This window comes from Nothoprocta perdicaria, unplaced genomic scaffold (assembly GCF_003342845.1).
Source record: "Nothoprocta perdicaria isolate Ctin4 unplaced genomic scaffold, notPer1 scaffold_121, whole genome shotgun sequence".
Taxonomy (NCBI): Eukaryota; Metazoa; Chordata; class Aves; order Tinamiformes; family Tinamidae; genus Nothoprocta; species Nothoprocta perdicaria.
In genome coordinates this window covers 431269-453013 of record NW_020454328.1, presented here as the reverse complement: position 1 = coordinate 453013, position 21745 = coordinate 431269, and the positions used below count along the sequence as shown (strand labels likewise).

The 21745-nt window shown below is 60.5% G+C and overlaps 1 protein-coding gene across 1 annotated transcript; it reads right to left on the bottom strand.

Annotated features, from left to right (window-relative positions):
* Positions 1–5389: 5389 nt before the first annotated feature.
* On the bottom strand, positions 5390–20511 carry ACE (angiotensin I converting enzyme). Its single transcript, XM_026054381.1, has 25 exons — positions 20302–20511; positions 18126–18293; positions 16834–16921; positions 16407–16550; positions 16090–16281; positions 15798–15895; positions 15042–15214; positions 14689–14912; positions 13340–13484; positions 13006–13104; positions 12680–12802; positions 12247–12458; positions 11741–11877; positions 11304–11462; positions 10804–10891; positions 10479–10622; positions 10083–10274; positions 9457–9554; positions 9120–9292; positions 8483–8706; positions 8065–8209; positions 7704–7802; positions 7118–7240; positions 6485–6672; positions 5390–6189 (listed from the first exon to the last, which is right to left on the bottom strand). The coding sequence occupies exons 1-25, from the start codon at positions 20509–20511 to the stop codon at positions 5993–5995; spliced, it is 3843 nt and encodes a 1280-aa protein (XP_025910166.1). The 3' UTR covers positions 5390–5992.
* Positions 20512–21745: the final 1234 nt, after the last annotated feature.

Sequence of the window (21745 nt, the reverse complement as noted above, 5' to 3'; positions counted from 1 at the left end):
GTCCGGCGGTACCGACCCGGGGGTGCCGGCTCGGCGGTACCGGTCCGGCGGTACCGGTCCGGCGGTACCGGCGCTGCGGGCGGCGGGTTCCGCGGGCGCTGTCCGCTCGCCGCGGTGCTGAAGGGCCGGGCGGGGCGGGGTGGGGGCGGCCGCTCCGGGCCGGGTCCCTCTGCCCCTCGCTCGCACGGGGCGGGGGGGTGGCCCTGGAGACCCTGAGGACGCGGAGGGTCCCCGGGGGCTCTGAGGGGCACGGAGGGTCCTTGGAGGGGAGTCTCCATGGGGTCCTGGAGGTTCTGGGGGGCTCGGGGTGCTCTGCCGGGCACAGAGCATCCTGGGGGTGCTCTGGGAGTCCCGGGGGCTCTRCGACGCTGTCCTGTCGGGCAGATGCTCGCTGCTACCTCACACCCAGCGCCCACATCTCCGTACCCCTTTTGTGAGGAGGCTGAAGCTCCCTCWTTCCTGAAAAAGACCCTCTGGCCACCCCTCTCCCTGTCCCTGGTCCCCACTGCTAAGGACAGTGTCCACCGAGGGGCTTTTTATTATTGTTTTGTCATGCACGATTTTTCAGGCATGAAATTGGTCTAAGAGGATTACGGTCCATTATCATCAGCAGGACTGTTTTGCTGGGATTTTCAATTAATATTCCGGTGTACCCTAGGAATTCTCCATAGGGGCACCTATGGAGGGGCACCAGCTGCACCCAGCTGAGCTCCCTCCTCTCGCTGGAGCAGCAGAGCAAGTGGGTGGGCAAAGGTGAGTGCTCAGCAGGGCCGTCTCAAAGCCCTGGCACTGCTTTTATCTCGGCTGCTTGTGGATCTCAACCTTCCCCRGCGGAGAAAAACTTGTTCCATTGTTTGAGAGGGTGAAAAACCCATTATCTCCCCCCTCCACTTTGCGCGCTGCCTCTGCCRTGATTTACTGCGAGGCGTGGAGGATGTTGTGCTCTATATTACACAGACGCAGCTTAATAGTGTGGGGGAGGGAGCGGGACACRGCGTCCAGGCTCCTGCCTTCTCGGTTTTCTTGTTGATCTACCAGGTGACTCGAGGGAGAGAGCTCCGTGCTGCAATTTCCTCAGTGGAAAACAGGGATGCTGGTCACTCAGCCTTGTAAAAGTGCTCCGACATTCCTGAGTGGCCAGCTCTGCAAGGGAAAGCAAACTCTTATTATTGCGGCTAATATAATGATAATTATGATTATTAATCACCAGGCAGCCAGAATTTGAGGTTGGCCTCCTGCCCTCCTGTCATCCCATAAATCAGAGCTGGATGTTCACGGACGCATCACGTGGACAAGGACGTGGCTGATGACACAGGCACGTGCCAGCTCCAGAGCTGTCCCCAGAGGACATCGGGTCCCTGCTATGAGCAGGGGACCTCAGAGACCCCTCTGTCCCCATGGCCAGGCCCAGGGCTATGGAGCAAGCAACTCGGAAGGCTTGTCCTGCCCTGGGCTTGGCGGTGAGGCCCTTTCACCTGCCCCTTTTCCATCCCGTGGGTCTCACCGCAATGCCCAGCTGATGGAAGAGCCTCTCTTGCCCAGCCTCCTCCCCTCCAGTTCCCTTCGGGCTCTCCCAGTGCCCCCAACTTGTCCCCGCTGCRTCCTCGCTCCGGGCTCCTTTCAATTCCCCGAGCTTCTCCTGGACTTAAGCATATGCTTGCAGTTAATCCCGTGCTTACATTTTATCCCAAATAGGGAGAATTGGGGTCTCTGGGCAAATTCTCCTGCTGTTCGAGGCGGCTGAAGGGCTCCCTCTAATTCAACTGCTTGGTAATCCTTGCACTCTCCTTCCTCTGCTCCCTTCTCCTCTCCTGCMCCTCTCCTCCTCCTCAGAGAGCCTTTCTGATGCTTAAACCATGGGAAACCATCCAATTCCCAGGGAACRGAGACTCAGGTGCCCTCCCCCTCCACCTCCCTGCTCCCCCCTCACCCTGTCCCTGCACCATAAATTCATAAAAAGCCACCTGCAAAGGTCCAGCCTGAGTGCAATCAGAGACATATTTGGTTGGCGGGAGCCAGGGGATTCCAAATAATAACAGCAGGAAGGAAAATATTTGCACTTTGCTGGGAGTTATAACCCGGGGGCTGCAGCAGGTGGGGGCTGGAGAGCCTGGGGCGTCCAGCTGTGGAGCCTGTGGGACCCGGGAGCAGCCGGGAGTGGAGGAGAGCCCCGATGCTGGGAAAGGGGCTGTGGGTCTGGGGGCTCCGGGCATGCAGAGACTCCCACTCGCACCCCCGCGTGCCGGCTCCGCGCTGCCGCTGCCCAGGGAAATGTTTTCAAACGTGGGGCTGGCATCTCTGCACATTGCTGCAACTAGACCCAAACTGCAAACGCAGCCGGAGGGCGACGCTTGGGCAGGAGAGCGGTGGGAGTGGCAGTCCCCAAAGCTCCCTGTGCCCAGGCACGTTGTCCCCCAGGGTGATGCAGGGGTGAAGGGACCTCGTGCCATGGGAGCAGGCGGGATGTCCTGCCCGGCCACCTCCTGCACTTGGCCCTGCACATCCCACTTCTTCTTCCAGGAGTGGGAACATGGGAACAGAGGGTACGTGTAGGTGGGTTTTACAAGGGGGAGGTCTCATCTGTGCCCATCACCCCAAATCCCACTGTGCTGTTGGCATAAGAGCATCCCCAAAGGTTAAATGTGCAGCTAAACCTAACCATGGTGAGCCTGTGCTCCAGGCAATGCTGAGCGGGTCATCATTTCCCCCTGTGGATGCCACCTCGATGGCTGGGGCACCCTGGCCAGGAGCTGGGTCCGGGCCTCGGGGCTGTCACTGGAGCAGCACCTGGTGCCAGAGCGGAGCCATTCGCAGCAGTGGGATCTGTATTTGGGGAGAAGGAGGTGCGTCCATGGGGGATGCCAGCTCCCTGGCCAGCGAGGTGGCTCTGGGACAGGGCAGAGACTCTTGGCATCATCCCCCGTGTGTCAGAGGGGCCCAGCTCCCTGCTGGAGACATCCAAGCAGGTGATGAAGATGGAGAGGTTGGAGGGGAGCAGCCGAGCACACGCTGGGCAGCGCCGGCCGCTGCGGTGCCGAGCGGAGCATCCCCCATCCCGCACGTCGCGGCAGGGAGCAGCCGGGCCCCGTGCAGGCTGGGGTCCCCGCAGTCCCGGGGCGCAGGGGCTCTCAGGCTGCGCTCGCGTGCCGTGGTGGGTGCCGGGCTGTGACCACTGCAGGTRCTGCCGCAGGGACGGAGGGCAGCGCGGGGCCCGCGCAGCGGGGACGGGGTGCTGGCAGCTCCTCTCCTTGGCAGAGAAGCGTCCCCGGCGCAGCAGAGCGCGGAGAGGCGCCCGCCAAGGGCCTGGCACTGCGCTCCCCCGCCAAGCGCTCTGAGCTGAATTGCTTTTCAACCTGCAGCAATTTTCTCCTTGCTGCGTATCAAGGCCTCGGAGGAGACAAAGCGTCAGCTGGAGAGGGAGCGCGAGGGGGTTGGGACCGTTCTCTCCATCCAAGTGGCCCTGAGTGTCCCCTCCAGCGCTGGCGCATGGGGACATGGGCAGAGTGCGGCCTGGGGGTGAAGGGGCAGCTCAAGCTGCACCTGAGCCTGTCCTAGGTCCTGCTGCTGGGGACCTCCCTGGGACACCCCTGGGGAGCAGGAGCGAGAGCCRGTGTCTGGCTGGGACCTACCCCAGTGTCCCATGGGACGTATCCCTGATGAGGCTGGGTCCCATCCAACGGGGCTGGGATGGGTTTGGGATTCCCACAGTGGGGATGGGGGGTCCCTTCTGCCAGGGCCGTGCTGGGTGAAGCAGCACATCCCTGCTCTGTGGTGGGCGGAGGAGACAACGGCTGGGGGTCCTCTGGGTATAGGGGCCCGTAGCTGAGCTGTGGGGCTGAGGGAGAGCCTTTGGGGGGGGGCTCGAGGAGYGTCCCTCCCCGGGCGGCCCCTGGGCGCCTGGCGCTGCCAAGCTGCTGGCTGCATTTTTCCAGGCGCTCCTTGTCCCCGTGGGGCACGGGAATGCGAGGAACGCGGCCCCCGCGCCRCCCGGCCCCCGGCCGGCTAAGAATAGCCCTGGCCCTGGGCGCCTGCAGCCGCCGCCGCCGGTGGGGGCCCTGGGGGGCTCCGAGCAGCACCCACCACCCCCCAGGGACACGTCCCCCTTCCCCAGCCTCGTCCCCCTCGCTGGGACTGTCGCCTTCCTGGCCAAAACTCGACATTTTTCGCAGATCTTCGATGGAGCAGGACCTGAGTGACAGCTCTGCGCACCCCTCACCCACCCATGGAGCAGTGTTCCCTTCCAGGGCAGGTGTGGCTTCTCTGATGTCTAATTAGGTCTGAGCTTGCACACCCCCAGTTAGGGTGCTCAGAGCTTGGATCCTTCGTCTATGCTGAGAGCACATTTTGTAGGAACTTTGTGATCTTGGAGACCCGCGATCCTCTGTGCAACGGGGCTGAAAGGAGCCCTGAATAGCAGATGAAGAGCTGCCAGATCCATGGAGCTCTCCCATAGCTGCCTGGTTTCCCATCCTTGTTTGGCTTCGGAAATGTCTCTGGCTGGATGGGGTCTCCGTTGGTGGGTGGGAGGCTGAGCAGGGGATCCCGGGTGCAGCCCTGTCCCTGCTGGGCTGGGTGGGAGGCTGAGCAGGGGATCCCGGGTGCAGCCCTGTCCCTGCTGGGCTCTGCCGGGCGCTCCCCGTGCGGCTGCTCCGCTCAGCAGCCCGAGCGCCAGCACCTGGCGCGGCGGCGATGCTGCCACGTCACCCTGCGGGGACACAGAGCAAACACCACGGAGCGCAGGAGGGCACCTGCACTCTGCTCTGTGCCGGCAGCACCCAAATGCCAGGCGCCCTCCCGGGCCTCCCTAGCGCCTGGCTACAGGCAGAGAATGTCACCTTGGAGGGGGCCAGGGGGGCTCTCGCCCCGTGATCTTTCATTTCCCCTGCTAGCCAGGGCTGCTTCTGAGCTTGGCTTTTGAAGGCTGCAATAATCCCCGGGCTGGGATTAGTTTTTTGCACCTAATCACTGCCGAACAAATACGAAGTTTTATTTACAGAAGCAGAAGACAGAGCGGGGCGGGGGGAAAAAGCAAGCCTGGAGCCCAGCTGATCCCCAGATAATCAAGGGCAGGAGGCGATTGCGGAGCTCGGAGCCCCCCTTCCTCTTACATAAACGGTCGGGGCTGCCGGCATGGTGCAGGCCAGGCCCTGCCGGGCCTCCCTGGGCTGAGCTCTGCGGAGAGGATTGGGGAGCCCTTCTTTGACCCTCAACCCTTTGATCATATTGGACCTGGACTTGTCTGGAGATCCAGGCCTCTAGAGGGGATTGATTGCCCTGATTTATCCCTTCRCTTAGCAACATGCCCGTGGGAAACRCCCGAGAGTTGCCTGGAGGATGRGAATGCCGCAGGGTGAGGGGGCTGCAGAGGAGGCTACTCATGGTGTTCGCCCCAAAGCCAGGCCGAGGSCCTGGGATTTGCTCTTGGACAGGGCTGGACGAGCAGCTTTCCTGCCCCTGTGAGCTCCCAGGCCCCTTCTGCACCCGCAAAAAGCAGCAGAGCTGCTGCTCGGGGGTTAACAARACGGTTTTATTTTTCACCCATGCAAGCAGCCAGCCCGGCAGCGGGCAAAGYGGGGCTAGCAGACAGTGGGTCTCTGCCCCGTCTGCCCTCTGCACATTCAAAGCTCCCTGGGCTCGGCTTGCCCTGCCGCAGAGCTACGGGAATGGCTGGCAGTGCTGGAGGGACCCTGTCCCTGCCCGCCTGCGACGCGGCGCRCAGGCGATGACTTGGTGGCTGCTGCTTGTCAGGGCCTGAGTTTCTSTTCCCACAATGCAGGCGTTGACAAATAAATAGGTGTTTACTGCTCGGGCTCTTGCATAGTGAAAGAAGTGTCCGACCTGATTGGAGGGAGTTGTTCCGGGGCTGGTGAAAGCCGCGGCCTCGCCGGGCTGGATCCTGCGTGTGCCTGGGCTCTGGCGTGGGGCATCCCTGCCAGGCTACCTGAGTGCTGGTGCTTGCACGCTGTGCGTGCTGCTCCCCCGGGGAGCCGCCTTATTTCAGTTCCATTTCCGAGCTGGTCTTGAAGGCCCTTCTCCTRCCTAAGGCCAACTTGACCGTCAAGATGATGGTGGTGACCACGAAGATGAGGGCCAGGGCAAGCAGGACCCAGCCGCCTGCTGTGGCCTGGCTTCTGCCCAGGGACATGCCCAGGAAATCGGCTCGGTCGGAGCTGCCTTGTCCCTGAGTAGCTGGAAAAAAAGATCAAGAAAAGAGGAGAGGGTTTCAGCTGGTGGTTCTGCGTCATGGTGCATTGGGGGAGCAGCCCCTGCTGCCCCTTTGCTGGGCTCTGTAAGGTCCAAGGCTGTCTCGTCCGTTTTGACCTCTCAACCRCCCAAGAAATCAAGGGGAACCATTGAAACGAGCTGTAGTTTTRGAGTGAGGAAGGAGCTCTGGGCCAGGTAGAGTCACCAGCTCCATGTCCCCTCTGTGTCCCATCCCTGCCCTGGCAAGGGCCAAGCTCCAAGCTGCCCAAGTGCCACGTACCTGCATAAGGGGTCCAGTCGTACTCAGCCCAGCCCAGGACGTCCCCGTTCTTCGCATTCTCCTTGGTGAGCCAGGTCATGAGTGGCTCGAAGTAGCTCATGAGGGCCTCAGCAGACATGTTGGGCTGCCCGGTGAGGAGCTGCATGGCTTCGGGCCAAGGCTTGCTGAAACCCAGCTTCAGAGCCTCCCTGTGCCGCAAGGAATTGGGTCCAGTGGGCTCCTCGGAAACCCGGGGCCCTCCTCAAACCAGCCCTGGCCTTTTCTCCAGGRCTTGGCTCCCTTGGGGCCAGGGACCCCCGGGTACAGCCCGCGCCCCCTTGACACCCGTGGGGCCGCGAGGGCACCGAGCAGGGGGTAGGAGGCTGCAGGTATCCTGGGAGGTTGACACGGCCAAAGGCTCGGTCCTGCTGCTGGGGTCCCCGCCACCATCTAGTGGCTACTTTGGCAATGACAGCCGCTGCTCCCAGCCCCGCGTCCCCCTGCCCCAACCCCGGGCCAGGGCATCCCAGGCCAGGGCTCCTGCATGGAGCGGCTGCTGCACCCCAGCCCCAGGAGGGCCGGGAGCCCTCTGCTCCTGCCAGCACGGCCAAGAGCTGAGCAGTTTAAGGTATTTAGGGACATAACGGCACTCACCCCAGGAGGCTGCCGGCTGCCTTGGACTGGTAGATGTCGCAGGTGTGCAGGGGTCCCGTGTGCCCGGCCGCCTTGCACAGCGCCTCGTGGAACTGGAACTGGATCACGAAGCTGACAAAGTACCTGGGGGACGGGAGCGGGCTGAGGAATCAAGCAGCGACCGGCCGGGGCATCTCTCCCAGCATCCAGTTATTGCTACTGGATGTGATGTGCAGGGGATATCACCCTGTTGTCCYCAGATTGTGCCCTCTCATCCCTGAGGAGCATCATTAGCCTTAGAGCTCTGTCTGGATGTTGTGAGGTTTCTCTTAAGCCTATTTCTCCCTTTAGCGTGTGCTTTATATCTGAAGGSACGAAGTGGTCCTCCTCAAACAGGGAGAAATAACTCCTAATCCATCCACCATCCATCAGGAGGGGAACTTCCTGATCCTCCTGCTCCTGATCCTCTACCCGATCCCCTGTCCAGCACATCCAGGATGGGCAGCTTTCTTCTCCGATGTGAAACAAGCCACCACCTGAATTYGGGGTCCTGCTTCTGCAGGGGATAATCTATCCAAAGCAACCCTTCCCAGTCCCACTGGCTCACCTGATGTATGGGACATTGGCAGGGATGTGGAATTTGGCCCCAGGGTCAAAATCATCTTCAGACCTAGGTACCGGTGGGCACAAGCCTTGGTACTTCAACCTGGGCCAGAAAGCGAGAGCTAGGTCAGTGCAAAGGAGCAGAAGGTTCCTGGGGGAAAGGGGAGTAGAGAAGCATCMTTGCAGAGCTGGATGGTGGGGAGTGAGGAGGAGCTAGGAGAGGACAAGGTGAGGAGCAAGGGGTTACGTGTCCCATCACATCCCGTTGTGGCCAACTGAGTTGCAGGGACAAAATACCCAGTGGGGCTATGATCAAGGCCCCTGCACCAAAGAGAGGGGTCCAAGTTAGAGYTCCCTGAGTGCACCTGAGGTTCCACCACTGCTGGTTGTACTCATCCTTCTTGATCCGTCCGTCAAACACCTTCCAGCGCCACTGGTCCATGAGATAACCGAAGGGCAGGAAGGCGATCTTGTCCAGGGCGACACTCATCAGGTAGTTAATGTCGCTTTCTGCCCGGGATAGGAAGGGATTAGCCAGGCATGGGTGGGAAGGGATTAGCCAGGCAGAGCCGCCTGCTTTTCCTTTGCACTGTAGGTATCACCCTGCCCAAGAGCAGGGTGCCCTCACTCAGGTCCTGCCCCCTTCTTTCATGCAAAACCACTGTGCATGTGCTTGACCCCTTAAACCCTGTCCAGCCCATCCTGACCCTCTTGAAGTCTCTCCGTTTCCAGCTCCTCCCAGGAAGCTTCCATCTGCAGCGTGGAGCTCCTCTGCCAGCTCACCTTCATTTTCTGTGACTTGGTCCAGCAGATGGATGCTGTGCAAGTGTTTGGGGGTGGAGACGGACAGGGCCATGACATCCCCGATAGCCTCATGGAAGCCAGGGTTGGCCCCGTCACGGAACGAGATGGGCTGGTCCATATATTGCAGGAAGTACTGCACGTGGCCCATCTCGTGGTGCACTGTGATTAGGTCATCCATGTTCACCACTGTGCACTGCTTGATCCTGGACCAGGAGATGTGGGAGRGGGAAAGAAGGGAGAGCAGTGCTGAGGTGAAAATGGCCAGAAATGATTGCACTCACTTGTGCCATTTCTCCCTTTGGTATCCCTTCCCATATTCCCATGGTCTGGGTTTCCTGCCAGCTCCTGCTCCATGGAGTTCCTTTCCTCCTCTCCTGCCATCCCCGACCCTTCCTTTCCCCAGCCTTTTCCATCATCCAGGGCAGGGCAGCCCTTTCTCGCTCTCCATCTGCCACGTGGGCTCCTGCCTGCAGCACCAGCAGAAGCACTGGAGCAGGGTGGCCCCAGCGATTGGCAGAGAGACCCTGTGAAGGCACCAGGGCGTGTTTCTTCCAGGACACCACTATCTCCTCCAAGCACCGGACCTGCCAAGGTTTTTGTTGCTCCCAACGGGTACCTGAAGTCCTTGCGGTTGTAGAAGTCCCAGGCCGAGGCATGACACACCACCTCCCGCCCATCCGCTGGCTTCTCAATCATCGACTTGTCCCAGAACTCCTGTGGCATGGGGATGAGGCCCAGGGACGTGAAGAAACGGTCCGACTCCTCAAACATCCTCCTGGCCGTCCAGCCCTGTGGGGAGAGCAGGCAAAGGATGAGGTGTGTGGACTCCTGGGGGTGCTAGGGGATGGACGGGAGGAAAAGGACAGACTTTATTCTGTGATTCTGTGATTCTATTCCTAAATCCAAGAGGTGCTTGGGCCCCTGGGTCTTCCCCAGAGCAGAGAAGCACTAACCTGTGATTTCATGGCTGGGGTGGCATCCACCTTGGTGGCGTCCGGGAAGGGCATCACCAGGTCAAAAATGTTGGACCACGACTGGGCCCACATGTTGCCTAAGAAAAGCAGGAGTGAGAGAGGGAGAACAACGACAGCGAGTCACTGCTGGGCCGCCTTGGCTGCAACCCGGGCTGCCGGCATGAGGGCGACACGAGCAGGAGCCCAGCTACGTGGGAGAGACTTTGCCTGTTCCCTGGGACAACCTGCCCTTGCAGACTGGCTTCATGAGATTTTGGCTCCTCAGCCASAGACTTCACCGTGCCCACCAGACGTGAGGGGCCCACTCAGACCTGGTAGGAGCTGAACAACTTCCATGAATGATGCATTTATTAGTAGATCTGTGGCTATGCAAAGGGGCCACGAGTCATGCACTGGGTCAGGAATGGAGCTGTGTTACTCCATGGCCCGGTTTGGCCTCCACAATGCAAAGAAATGTAATCTTGCTCAAGAGGAAAGTACAAGACCGGCTTGGGGACTAGCCTCAACTCTTGGCATGACTTGAGCACACTCTGACTGGTGGGAAACACAGCTCTTGCTCAAAGCTGGACCAGGAATAACAGACTAGACTCCAACAAAGCCCTTACCTAGCAGGTGAGCAGGGATGGGACCCTTCAAGTTTATACGTTCTGGACCATATTTCTTGTAGAGGGCTCGGCGTACATAGGCGTGCAAGTTGAGATACAAGGGCTGCAACTGCAGGTACAGTTTCTCCAGATCTTCCTCAAAGGTGGGTGTCTCGTACAGGGATCTCCAGAAGGCCCCATTGTCTGTATAACCTGTGAGAGGGCAAAAGCAAAAACCATCAGAGCCTTCTCTTCTCAGACAAGGGGTCATCACACTGTTCAGACATCATAGGCCCTGCCACACCAGTGCAACTGCCATGCCCTCAAGATGTTTGCCCTAATTTGGACCAACAGTACAGCCCCCTGCCCACAGGTTGTTGAGTCCATGGGAGGTCTATGACGGAGCAGGACACTAACCATTAAGCATGGCTGCCTTGTTGCTCAGTGCCACGTATCTCTCRTATTTGTCCCTGATCATCTTTCCAGAAGCATCCCGCCAGCCCTTCCAGACAAAGAGGAGCTCGTCATAGTCCCGTGAGGAAGCCAGGATATCCGTGAGGTCTAAAGAGAGAGCAATGAAGCTACATGATGCTGCTGTATGGGCTAGCCTGATGCAACAATGCTAGCCCCAACATGAATAGAGAAGGTGGAAAGGCCCTGTCATTGCCTTTCCCATGCCCCTGTGAAGATCCATCCCATTTGGCCCTGCAGAGAACTTGCCAGAAACTCTGCTAGACCTTACCAGGGTCCAGAGGGTGACATACTTTGTTGTCCCTGCAGACCTTGGCTGTGCTGTACTTGGTCTCCATATCTGAGAGGATGGCGTTGTACTGAAAAGGAAATAGGATTATGTGAGCTGGTTGTCCTTGTTTCTGCTCCTGGAGAATGCTGCAGTCTGTGGGCATGTTTATACATGATTTCCTCTTGCCCTTTCCACACTGTCTTCTAAGGTCATTAAGATTTTGTCTTTCATAGGAATTAGTATGGAAAGGACCAGGGCCTGCATGCAATGTTATCCAAACAGGCAGGTCATGCCACAGGCTGGGATTTGCAGCCTTTGGATAGAAAACCCTGCAGGCAAGGGTCTTGGCTTTGTGGGGAAGGTACCAGACTATCACCTTGCACAAGGACAAGAGCAGCTGCCTAGAAGGCCTAGATGTTTCCCAGAAGTCAGGAGAAGCCCATGACTCCAGACAGGGTCATGACAAGGGACACCTTCTCATGCTYGGTCCTGCAACTCACCTCCTTCAGCTCATCCTCAGGCAGGGCTGCCCTCTCRATGACACTCAGCTTGTTGAGGATGCGGATGACGCTTTGGTCCTGGAAGTCAGTTGAGTCAAATTGCCTGGCTCTCATGCCATACTCAAGTGTGTGCTTAGACATGGCCAAGTTCTTCTCCAGCTGCAAGGGCAGGAGAGGACAGGAGAGGGTTTACCCAGAGATCCACCAATCATCAGGATCACCAGCTACCACAGATGACTGACAATATCCCACTGATGGGTACCTCCTAGCACGACTAAGGCTTTTATGGAAAAAGCATTTCCTAGGTGTGAACATTTCCCTTTGGCAAGAGGTGTGAGCTGCCCTGGTTTCTAGAACCCATCCACAATATATCCTAGGGATTAGCTGCCTGCCTTTGCTGTTGTCCTTTCCCGCACAGCCTGAAGTCACTCCCRTACCATGACGTCCTTGTTATGGTCAGTGATGTTGGTGTTGTAGGCCCAGGATGCCTCYGTGTAGGCATTCCACACTTCCTCGGCTGTCCTGTTGTACTCGGACAAGAACTCTTTAGCTTGTGCTTCATCTGCTATTTTATCTAGAGAAAGAAACAAAGGGAAGGAGAGAGAGAAAGTCAATGTGGCTCATGTCTTTGCAAGAGCACCATCTCAATGGAGAAGCTGTGGTTGAGCCTGTGACAAAAATAAAGGTTCCTTTGGAAGCTGTGACACAACCTTAGAGTGGACGGAGAACCTGCTCTGCTGCCTTTTTGCACAGAAGTCTGAGGAAGAGTCTAAGGATGTGGGCAGGTGGATACTGCTGGGGTACCCTATTGGGACAGGACACGCGATAAGGGGACAAACTGCCTGACAAAGACCCTCCCACCCAAAAAGAGGCAGCAGAAAACATGTGGCCGGTTACCTCACGGCCAAAGGCCCCTAGTCCCACAGCGGAGCTTCAGCCGTACCTATGCCTTCAGGGTAGCCTTCGGGGATGGGAGGACGCCAGTCAAACTCCGGCCAGCCCAGCACCTCCTTGGTCTTGTTGTTCTGCTGCTCCAGCCACTCAGCGACGGGGCTGAAGTACTCCAGGAGGGCCCCGGCATCCATCTTATCCGTCCCGGTGAGGTCCAGCAGGATCTCCTGCCAGGACTTGGAAGAGCCAGCCTTCAACACCTGGCTGCAGGGAAGCAGGACAAGGGGCAGCATGAGGAAAAGGAATGGACAGGAGCAAAAAGGAGCCTATATATTTGCATCTCAAGAGTTGAAAACTATTCATGTATTTTCATCCCACGTAAAAAGTTATTTTTCCCAGGCATCTCTATAGCCATTTTTTCCCTTTCTTTCCTTCCTCCTTTCCTCCCACCCATGGTGATTCTCCCAACCTCCCTCTGTGCCCACCTGAGTTTGGCTCCAGCCTCTTTGGATGTGTAGATGTCACAGGTGTGCAGGGGACCGGTGTGGTTGGCTGCCTGGCACAGCGCCTTGTGAAACTGGAACTGGAGGATGAAGCTCACAAAGTACCTGCCGAGGAAGCCCGTGAATGTGAGCCCAAGGACAGCTGATGCATCCCATGGCATGGAGGAAAGCATCTGGCCACACACTTCTGCTCCCTGCCACGTGCGGATGGTCCCTAAGCCCTGAGCAAAACCAAGGCATCCCACTCCCAGGCCATGGAGATGGGATCATCCCCTGGTTCTCCATCCCCCTGCCAGCCCCTTCCCTACCTGATGTAGGGAGTGTTCCCAGGGATGTGGTATTTTGCACCAGGGTCAAAGTTGCTTTCGTTCCTTGAAACTGGAGAGCAGATTCCTTGGTATTTGGTTCTGTAAAACAGCAGAGATGAGGAGCATGAGCTGGAAAGGAGGCAGAAGAACCAAAGCAGGGAGCAGGAAGGGAAGGCACAGTGCTGAAGAAATCTGCMCAGTTAGATGGGCTTCTATTTCCGTCCATCTATCCACAAAGCCATTTCTCCAGCCATATTAGTAGCCAATTCTTCCTTCCTTCCTTGCACACTGCCAGCTTTCATGCACCCGTCTGCCCTCGGTGATGGTCCTCTACCTCAGATACCACCAGTCATAGTTGTAACGGCTGGGAGGYGTGCGGCCATTGAACACGTTCCAGCGCCACTGGTCAATGAGGTAGCCGAAGGGCAGGAAGGCGATCTTCTCCAAGGCCATCTTCAGCAAGTAATTGATGCTGCTCTCTGTATGAAACAGAGTGGTGCTAAGGACACCAGACTTCTTGTGAGCAAAATGCTAAGCAGATCTAGGCAAGAAAGGGACACGGCATTTCAACGTATAATTTTGCCCCCTTGCAAAGGCTGCAAGRATCCAGGAGGTTCTTCTAGAAGCAGCTGCTGCTTCTAGAAGACAGTGCACAGGGCAGTGTGTCCCTTTTCACCGCCTGTGGCCAATGGAAGTGACCAGCCCTGGTGTCTCCTTGCCTTCAGCCTGCCTTTCCACTGTGTGTGGCCACATGCATGGGAACGTCTCAGATGAGCATTACTCTAATGGTTCCCTCTTTACACATTTGGTGGAATGGAAACACGAGTGGAAGAAGGTGGGAGAAGGAGCTGCTGGAGACCCCTCTGAAACCAGGTGTGCAGAGGGGCTGGCAGCGCTGCCCTGCGGCACTGCTGGCTGCCTGGTGGCAGTGGCCGGGTGGCTGGCAGGGACTGCCATGGCTTGCTTCTGTTACACCCTGAGGCAAGGGCCATCTGCTCCACCGTGTTGGTGCAGCACCAGCCCAAAGGTCTTGGCCGCTGCAACAGCTTCCCCACCACAAAACGGATTTAATCACAGCGCAGGAGGACCCCGGGATGCGCCCGCCTCTGCAAAGCCTGTGGCAGGAGTGGGCAAGCACTTGGCTCCCTCAGCTGCCRCCTGGTTTGATGTGTTGCTGAGAGGCTTCCGTGGCGGGGGGGACTCCGGCCGGGCCAGGCAGTGCCCTGGGGGGACAGAACGTGCTGGTTCTGCTGCTGGCAGGCGGCGAGCGGAGCTGTCCCCTGCTGCAGCTCTGCTCAAGAGCGGCGCCCCGGCGCGCATGAGCTCCCAGGGCCGCCGCAGAGCTACGTGGGGAGCTCCCGGCGCTGACGATTTCAGCGAGGCAAGGGGAAACGCTGGGAAGGACAAAGCCAAGGAAGCTCAAAGATGCTGCTTGCAGGTTTGAGGCTCTGCTGGGAATACTGGGGAAGAGGAGAGACCGTCTCCRGGAAGCCTTGCTGCTGCCCTTGGGAGTGAAAAGCATGGCATAAGGTTGGACATGGYGCTGGGCATGGGGGCGGCCACTGCAGGGACTTGCTCCAAGCCACACAGCTGCACTGAAGCCCACCCAGGCAAAGCTCAAGCCCTTCCCTGAGCCACGGGCAGCGCCCAAGCCCTCCGGACAACCCTGGGCCACGGCCACACCTGTGTCCTCGGTTACACTGCTGAGGAGCCCAATTTTCTGGAGGTGGCTGGGGGTGGAGACGGACAAGGACATGACGTCGCCGATGGCCTCGTGGAAGCCAGGGTTGGCCCCACTGCGGAAGGACACGGGCTGGTCCTTGTACTGCAGGTAGTACTGCACGTGGCCCATCTCGTGGTGCACCGTGAAGAGCTGCTCCATGGTGACTGTGGTGCACTGCTTGATCCTGCCGGGTGAGAAAAGAGAGTGACATCTGTGTGGCCAGGATGGTGGCTCCCCGACCTGCGAGCGGGGAAGGTGGTGGTCATGGCATGGGGAGCTTGGAGCCCCTGAGACTCTACCTGCCCCTACACACCTGAAGTCTTTGCGGTTGTAGAAGTCCCAGGCCGAGGCGTGACACACCACATCCCGCCCATCCGTCGGCTTCTCCAGCATGGACTTATTCCAGAACTCGGGGGGCATCTCCTTCAGCCCCAAGGAGGTGAAGAACTCCTCCGAGACCCGGAACATGTGGGTGGCATTCCAGCCCTGGTTCACAGAGCCCACAAGCAATGGGTTATAGCGAGGAGGAGGCTGCGGGCCCGCTGGACATCTCTCCTGCTCCTCTCCCAAGAACCAGCACCATGGGAATGAGCCAGTTGTACCCGAGAGCTGGGTAAACAGCTGGAAGGGGCTGCAGTCCTGCCCCTCKCACCCTGAGTAGGTGTCCTGGCCCCCAGAAATGGGGTGAGCATCCCTGAGAAGCACCTGGCAGCGGTGCTGGGTGGCCAGCAAGGCAGCAGATCGGATGCTCAAGGAATCCTTGGCCCTGTGCATGAGTGTGTAAAGGTGGGGATGCAACCCACACCTCTAAGGACCAGCACTGGTCCTACAGRAAACTGCCTTCCCTCTCTCCCCACCATGTTCTTTTTTGTTCTTTGCTAAGGGAGGAATGGGGCATATTTTTGTGTCCCTTTCCCCTCCTAGACACTCTTTTTCTGATGTCTCCTGTGCAGACACAGAAAATTGCTGCCATGGGGCCAGGAGCAACACTATGGGCCCACCCTGACCAACATCCCTCAGGCTTTTGTCCCCACCAGGGCCAGGCAGCAGGGTCCCCTCAACATCTCACCTGCTGCACCATGGTGCTCGTGACATCAAGATTCGGCTTCTCCGGGTAGGGGATCATCATGTCGTAAATGTTGTTCCACTGCTGAGCCCACATGTTGCCTGAAAAGAACCAGAGCAAAAGGGCTCAGTGGACTCCAGGGCCGTTCTGGGAGCTGCCAGCCTATGTGCTAACCAGGCTGAAGTGGAAAACGGCCAGTTCAGGAGAAACACAGGCTCCTCCAACGCCTGCAGAAGCATCTGCCCCACCATGGCCCTGTGTGCGCCTTGGAGCTGGGGGAGGCCTCTCCTCTTACCCAGCAGGTGAGCGGGGATGGGACCCCKCAGGTTGATGTATTTGGGGCCGTAGCGGTCGTAGAGCTTCCTCCGGACGAAGGCGTGCAGGTTGAGGTAGAGCGGCTCCAGCTGGTGGTAGAGCTGTTCCAGGTCGTCCTCGAAGGTCGGTGAGTCGTACCAGGAGCGCCAGTACTCACCCGTGTCCTTGAAATCTGCCGGGGAAGCAGCCATGAGCGCGGGCTCCAGCCCCCAGGGGCTGAACTGCTCCCGCTCCGGGAGCACCGGCGTGGCGACGGGGCCGAGGGCTCCCCCTTGTCTCCCCCAGCCCCACGCGCACCGTCCATCTGGTAGGCCTCGTTGCTCAGCCTCACAAACTCCTCATATATGGCCCGCAGCGGGTTGCCTGCCTCGTTGTGCCAGCCTTCCCAGGCGTAGAGCAGCTTCTTGTAGTTGCGGGAGGTGGCCATGATTTCCGAGAGGTCTGGGATAGGGGCAGGAAGAGTGYGAGTTAGACATCCTGGTGGGAAAGAGGCTGGCAAAACCCATAGCTGCTCTTTGGAGGTGCCAGTAACCCCGCTAGAGCCAAGCGCCCCAGGGCAACCCCTGAACGGAGACCCCGGCCCCTTCTCTTCCTGCTCTACCGCTCCAGGTGGGCATCTGGAGACCTAGACGAACCCAGGGTCCCCAGCAGAGCTGGAAGGCGCTCACAGGAGCGCGTGTGATGCCTGGAGAGCTCTGCCAGCCTGCAGGGACGGGGACCATACCTGGCTCGAGCTCCCAGCAGGTCCCGTTGGCCTGGCACACCTTGGCCGTGGAGTAGATCTTGTCCATGTTGCTCAGGATAGTGTTGTACTGCGGGGAGAGAAAAGGCRCTGTCAGGGGGGCTAAAGGAGAGGAAAATGGGTTAGGAATGGGATTTTTGGTGGATACAAGGCCCCAGGGACAGGCTCAGCTGTGCTCTGACCCCGCCGGAGAGGAGATGGGAGGTGCAGGGTGGGTTCGTTAAACCTTCCCAGCTCAGTGCGCGTGGTGCTGGAGGACGAGACGCTCCGTGTGTGCACGTAGCACGTTTTGGGGCCAGATAAGCCTCTGCCTGCCTTTGTTTTTTCCACACTTGCTGCTGGGGAAGCAGTAAAACAACAAGCCTCTCCAAAGGCTCTTGCTGCGAGCCCCTTCCCCGTGCGCGCTGGAGCGCGCCGGGTCCCGCACCGCGGTTATTTATAACGCACTTTGTCCGGAGGGCTACGGCGGAGAATGTTTATCTTAGGAGGCAAGAAACACTAACAGCGGCAGCAGGAGGGGATTCGCCTCTGTGAGCTGCCACAGCCACAAACAATAGCAACAGGAGGTTTCCTGGAGCCTGCCCAGGGCGCCCATTCCCAGGGAAGGAAATTCCTCGCCTCCGTCCCTCTGTTGAGCGCAGCTGGAGCCGTGGGGTGCTCCCTCCCCAGCCCTTGGCGCACCGGGAGCCGATGCCGCTGGTTATCTAGCAGGGATGGGTTTCCTGGAAGGAACCGGGGTGACGCCGCTCTGGAGAGCATTATATCACCACAATCTGATCCCGTGGTACGGGAGATTCCAGCCTTCCCAGCTGGGCTCGTACTGCTGGTTGCAGCTCCCAGCTCTATCTGCTTGCCAGCTAGTGCATTGCCCTGTGTCCATCAGAGAGGCCGAAACGTGGCTCAAAAAGCCCTTTCCAAAGCGATGGGGGTGTTTGAGAGCCAGCTGGTTCCAGGGATTGCCCAAGACACGGGCATCGTGTGGGCAGGAATCCTCGGTCCCTTGCTCGCAGGTAGCTGATGTTACAGGCACAAGGGACACCCAGAGACCCAGCACCCTCATAGACAGGGACCTCTTGCCCTGGCCCTCTTCCCATGTTCCCAGTGTGTACACATGGGCATTGACCAAGAAAAAAACCCTAAATACAACGGAGGATCCAGTGGGCCAGAAAAGAGCCTCAAGAAAGGTGCCCAACAAGGATCCAAGCAGCTCCTCGTGTGCCCGCAGCCCGAGGCCTCTCCCAAGCCCCCCACCACAGCAGTGCCCCGCTCCCCACCTTCTCTCTCTTCTCCAGGGGCAGGTTGGAGGGTCCCAGTGTCTGGATGGAGCCRATGATCTTCCTCAGCTCCGCGTCACTGAAGTTGCTCCAGATCTTGCCRTAGAGCTCCTTGGCTTTCTTGCCCCAGATCTCGGTGAAGTTCTGCTCCTCCAGGGAAGCCTCCACCTGCGGGGCGAGAGGGACGGGGCTGCGGCGGGGCTGGCGCCGGGGACGCGCTGAGCACAGCGAGCAGCGAGYGCAGCCCCGCGCGTGTCCCATCCCCCAGTGCCCCCACAGACACCGGGCACGGCGCAGGAGGAGGAGGTGGCAGCCGGATTGCGAGGCGGGAGGGCTGGCTGAGGGCAGCGGGTGGCTCACGTGGGCGCACACAGGCGCCTGGTGAGGTGTCCGGGCGCAGACCCTGGCACAGAGCCGTCAGCAGCGCCTGTGCCAGCCCAGAGGGTGCGAGGCAGCGGCGGGGCCCTGCGCCCTGATGCTCATGCAAAGAGACACCGTCTGGCAGGGCCGCGCGCCCGGCAAGCGGCTGCGCGCCCAGCTGCTATTTAAAGCCCTGCTGGAGGTGGCTCCGGGCTCGTTTGCTGGAGCTGGGATGCGGATGCTGGCACAGGGGCGGGCAGCGCGCCGGAGCTGTTTGCACTGCGGGCAGGAGCCACCCCGCGCCGTGGAGGCGCCCCGGGCTGCCTTCGTTCCGCAGCCAGGGCCCCAGGCACCCGCCAGCAGCCCCCAGGCGCTGCCCGCAGCTTTGGGGGCTCTGCGCTCCCCATCTCCCCTCCCGCGGCCGCGGAGCCGCAGGGAGCAGCCCCGGGGTCCCGCGCTGCAGGGGTGTTTGAGCAGCTGGGATTGCGGCCRTGGTCTCGTCCTGGCCCCGCGCTAGGCGGGCACCGCGGCCCAGCCCCGCACGGAGGCCAAGGCGGGATGCAGACACACAAGGTGCCCGTTCACGGAGGCAGCTCTCGCTCTGTGATTTATGGGGCTCATTAGCCCCTGTGCTGGTCTCCAACAAGCCAGGGCTGTTTCAGTTTAATCTCTGCCCTCCCCTGGGCAGCAGCTGGGMGGGAGGGGAATTGCAGCCCAAGGAGGCCTGTGGCCTCCTCCAGCCTCCGGCATGCAGCCCCCGGGACGCTCCCAAGCTGCAGGGATGGCCCCAGGCTGGCGGTGTCACCTTGCTGAAGGCAACAGGGCAGGTGAGCGGTGCCCTAAGCGGTGGTGATGATCCGGGGAATCACCCGGGCCCACGGTGGGTGCTGGACGCAGGGAGATGCTCCCCCTGACCAGCGCTGCCTCCGCAGGAGCTCAAAGGTCCCCGGTGCCACCTCGGCCCCACCGCCCGGCTCGGCCCAGCCTGGCAGCACCTTGCTCTGTGCTCGTAAAAACCCCACGGAGAGGGAGGCCAACGYGCGGGCCAAAGTCCAGCTGGCCCCACGTCTCCGGTGCTGGTTCTGCAGGCCCACACGGGGGACGGGAGGATGCAGCAGCACCAGGCTTGACCGGAGGCTGCTCTGCCCGGCGTCCTGCCAGGATGCCCCACATCGGGACTTCTGCATCTCCACAGACCTGGAGCTGCTGGGCGGGAGCAGGACTGGTCCAGAAAGCGATTCCCTGCTTTTCTCTTTCCAGGGCTTATTAGCAGCAGAGTAGGGGGGAAGCTGAGCCCTGGCAATGCCCCCCAAGGCAAAGGCGGCACAGGGCTCTGGGAGAGCCCCCCACGTCCCCGCCGGCCCCATTGCAACATCTGTGAGCGCAGGCGCTGGGCAGCAGCCCAGGCATAGCGTCAGTGCTCCGAGCACGGCCAGGGATGCGGGGGCACGCACCGGAGCCAGCGGGTGCATCCCGTGGGAATGCCGCCTCCCGCCCGCGCTGGGCCATGTGGGGATGTCCCTGTCACCCTTCCCGCAGGGCCGGCTCTGAGCTGCCCTGGCCGTATCGCGGTGCCCTGGCCGCTCGCTGCCCGCCTGCGGCTCCGTCGGCTCCGGGAGGGCACTCGGGACAGGGCCGTGCGGGGTGCAGGCGTGGGGACAGCGGCGCACGGCAGGATGCCAGCGGTGCCGTGGGGACAAGGGGGTCCCTTCAGCACTGCACCGCACCCCACACACCCCATCCCACGGGACGCCCCGTGCCACGTCCACCAGCCCCCCGCGGCACCCCCAAGCCGCCCCGGAACCCCCCCATGCACCTGCAGGTCCGCGTTGGCCGCTGTCAGGTCCGTGTAGTAATTCCAGCTGGCCGAGACGCTGGCRAAGAGCACGGCCTCGGCGCTGCTGTTGTAGGCGCTGGCGAAGAGCGCGGCGCCGGCCTCGCTGGCCTCGGCCTCGGGGGGCAGCAGGTCGGGGCTGAGCGCGGCGGCGGCCGCCGCCAGCCAGGGCAGCAGGGCCGCGGGCAGCATCGCGGCGGGCGCGCCGCGGCCGGACAAGCGCCCGCTTATAAGCGGCTCCCTGACCCTGCCCACCGCCCCGCGCGGGGCGGGAAGCGCCGCCGCTGCCCCGGGCAAAGTCCCTCTCGTGCCGCCCGCGGGGCCGGAAAGGGCAAGGAGAGGGGGGAAGGAAGGAAGGAGCGAGGGGATTGCGGCTGTGGGGTGTCCCGCCTGGRTGGACACAGCCACATTGCGGGATGCTGGAGCCAACGGGGTCCCCAGTGCCCCCCCACAGGCTGCTGCCAGCTTGATAGATTAAAAAAGATATACATATATGTTTTTGATTAACTAATCTCCTTTGTCCCCAGTCAGGGCTGGGTTTGGGGGAAAAAAATCAAGGTTTGGATGTGTCCTCCCCCCGGCATGCGGCCGGGAAAGSGTTAACGTCCCAGCCTGGCTCCAGGTCCGGGAACTGAGCCGCTCAGTGGGATCCGCTGGGATTAGTGCGCACTGCCCGGGCCAGCAAGAGCGCTGCAGAGCGCTGCCGCTCGCCTGCGCTGCTGCCCCGAGTCGCAGGACGCACTTCCCAGCGGGAAGACATTCCCGAGGAAAAGGAAGACATTTAGGAGACTGCAACCACATAAGGGCCATTAACCCCCTGCCTCGCGGCTTCCCCCAGCAAACCCGGACTGCAGAGCTCCTCTCCCTGACCATRGAATCAYAGAACGTTTAAGGTTGGAAGGGACCTCASAGGTCATCGCGTCCAACCCCCCCGATCCCGCTGCGCTCCAAGCCCCGATCCAGGTGCGCCCGTCCCCAAGGCCGGATCTACCCCGGCTGCTTTCACCTCAGGCAGCAGGTCCTTGGAAACTCTGGTTTGCTGGAAAATGTGAAAACCGCTGGGCCCGGCTCCAGCTTGGCCCGCGACCAGGCGGTTTGCTTGCAGCCCTGTGGCTCTCCCACCTCCGTGAAGGCACAGGAGGCTCTGGGCTCTGCTCCACCACCTGGGCATGGGATGTGTCCCAGGTGCCACCATCCATGGGGGGGACGTCAAGTGCCCGCTCCCTGCACCCACCGTGGGTGCCTYCCCGGGTGCTGCCTCCTCACTCCGCTTCTCCACGCTCTTCCCGCAGCAATTCCATGTGTTTGCCGGGCAGCGGGAGCGGGGACGGGAAGGGCTGCGCTGGGCGCTGCTCCCTGGCCACGCGGCTGCTCCGGCGCCGGGAGCCAGCGGGGCCGGGATGTCGCAATCCGCGAGGTCCGGAGA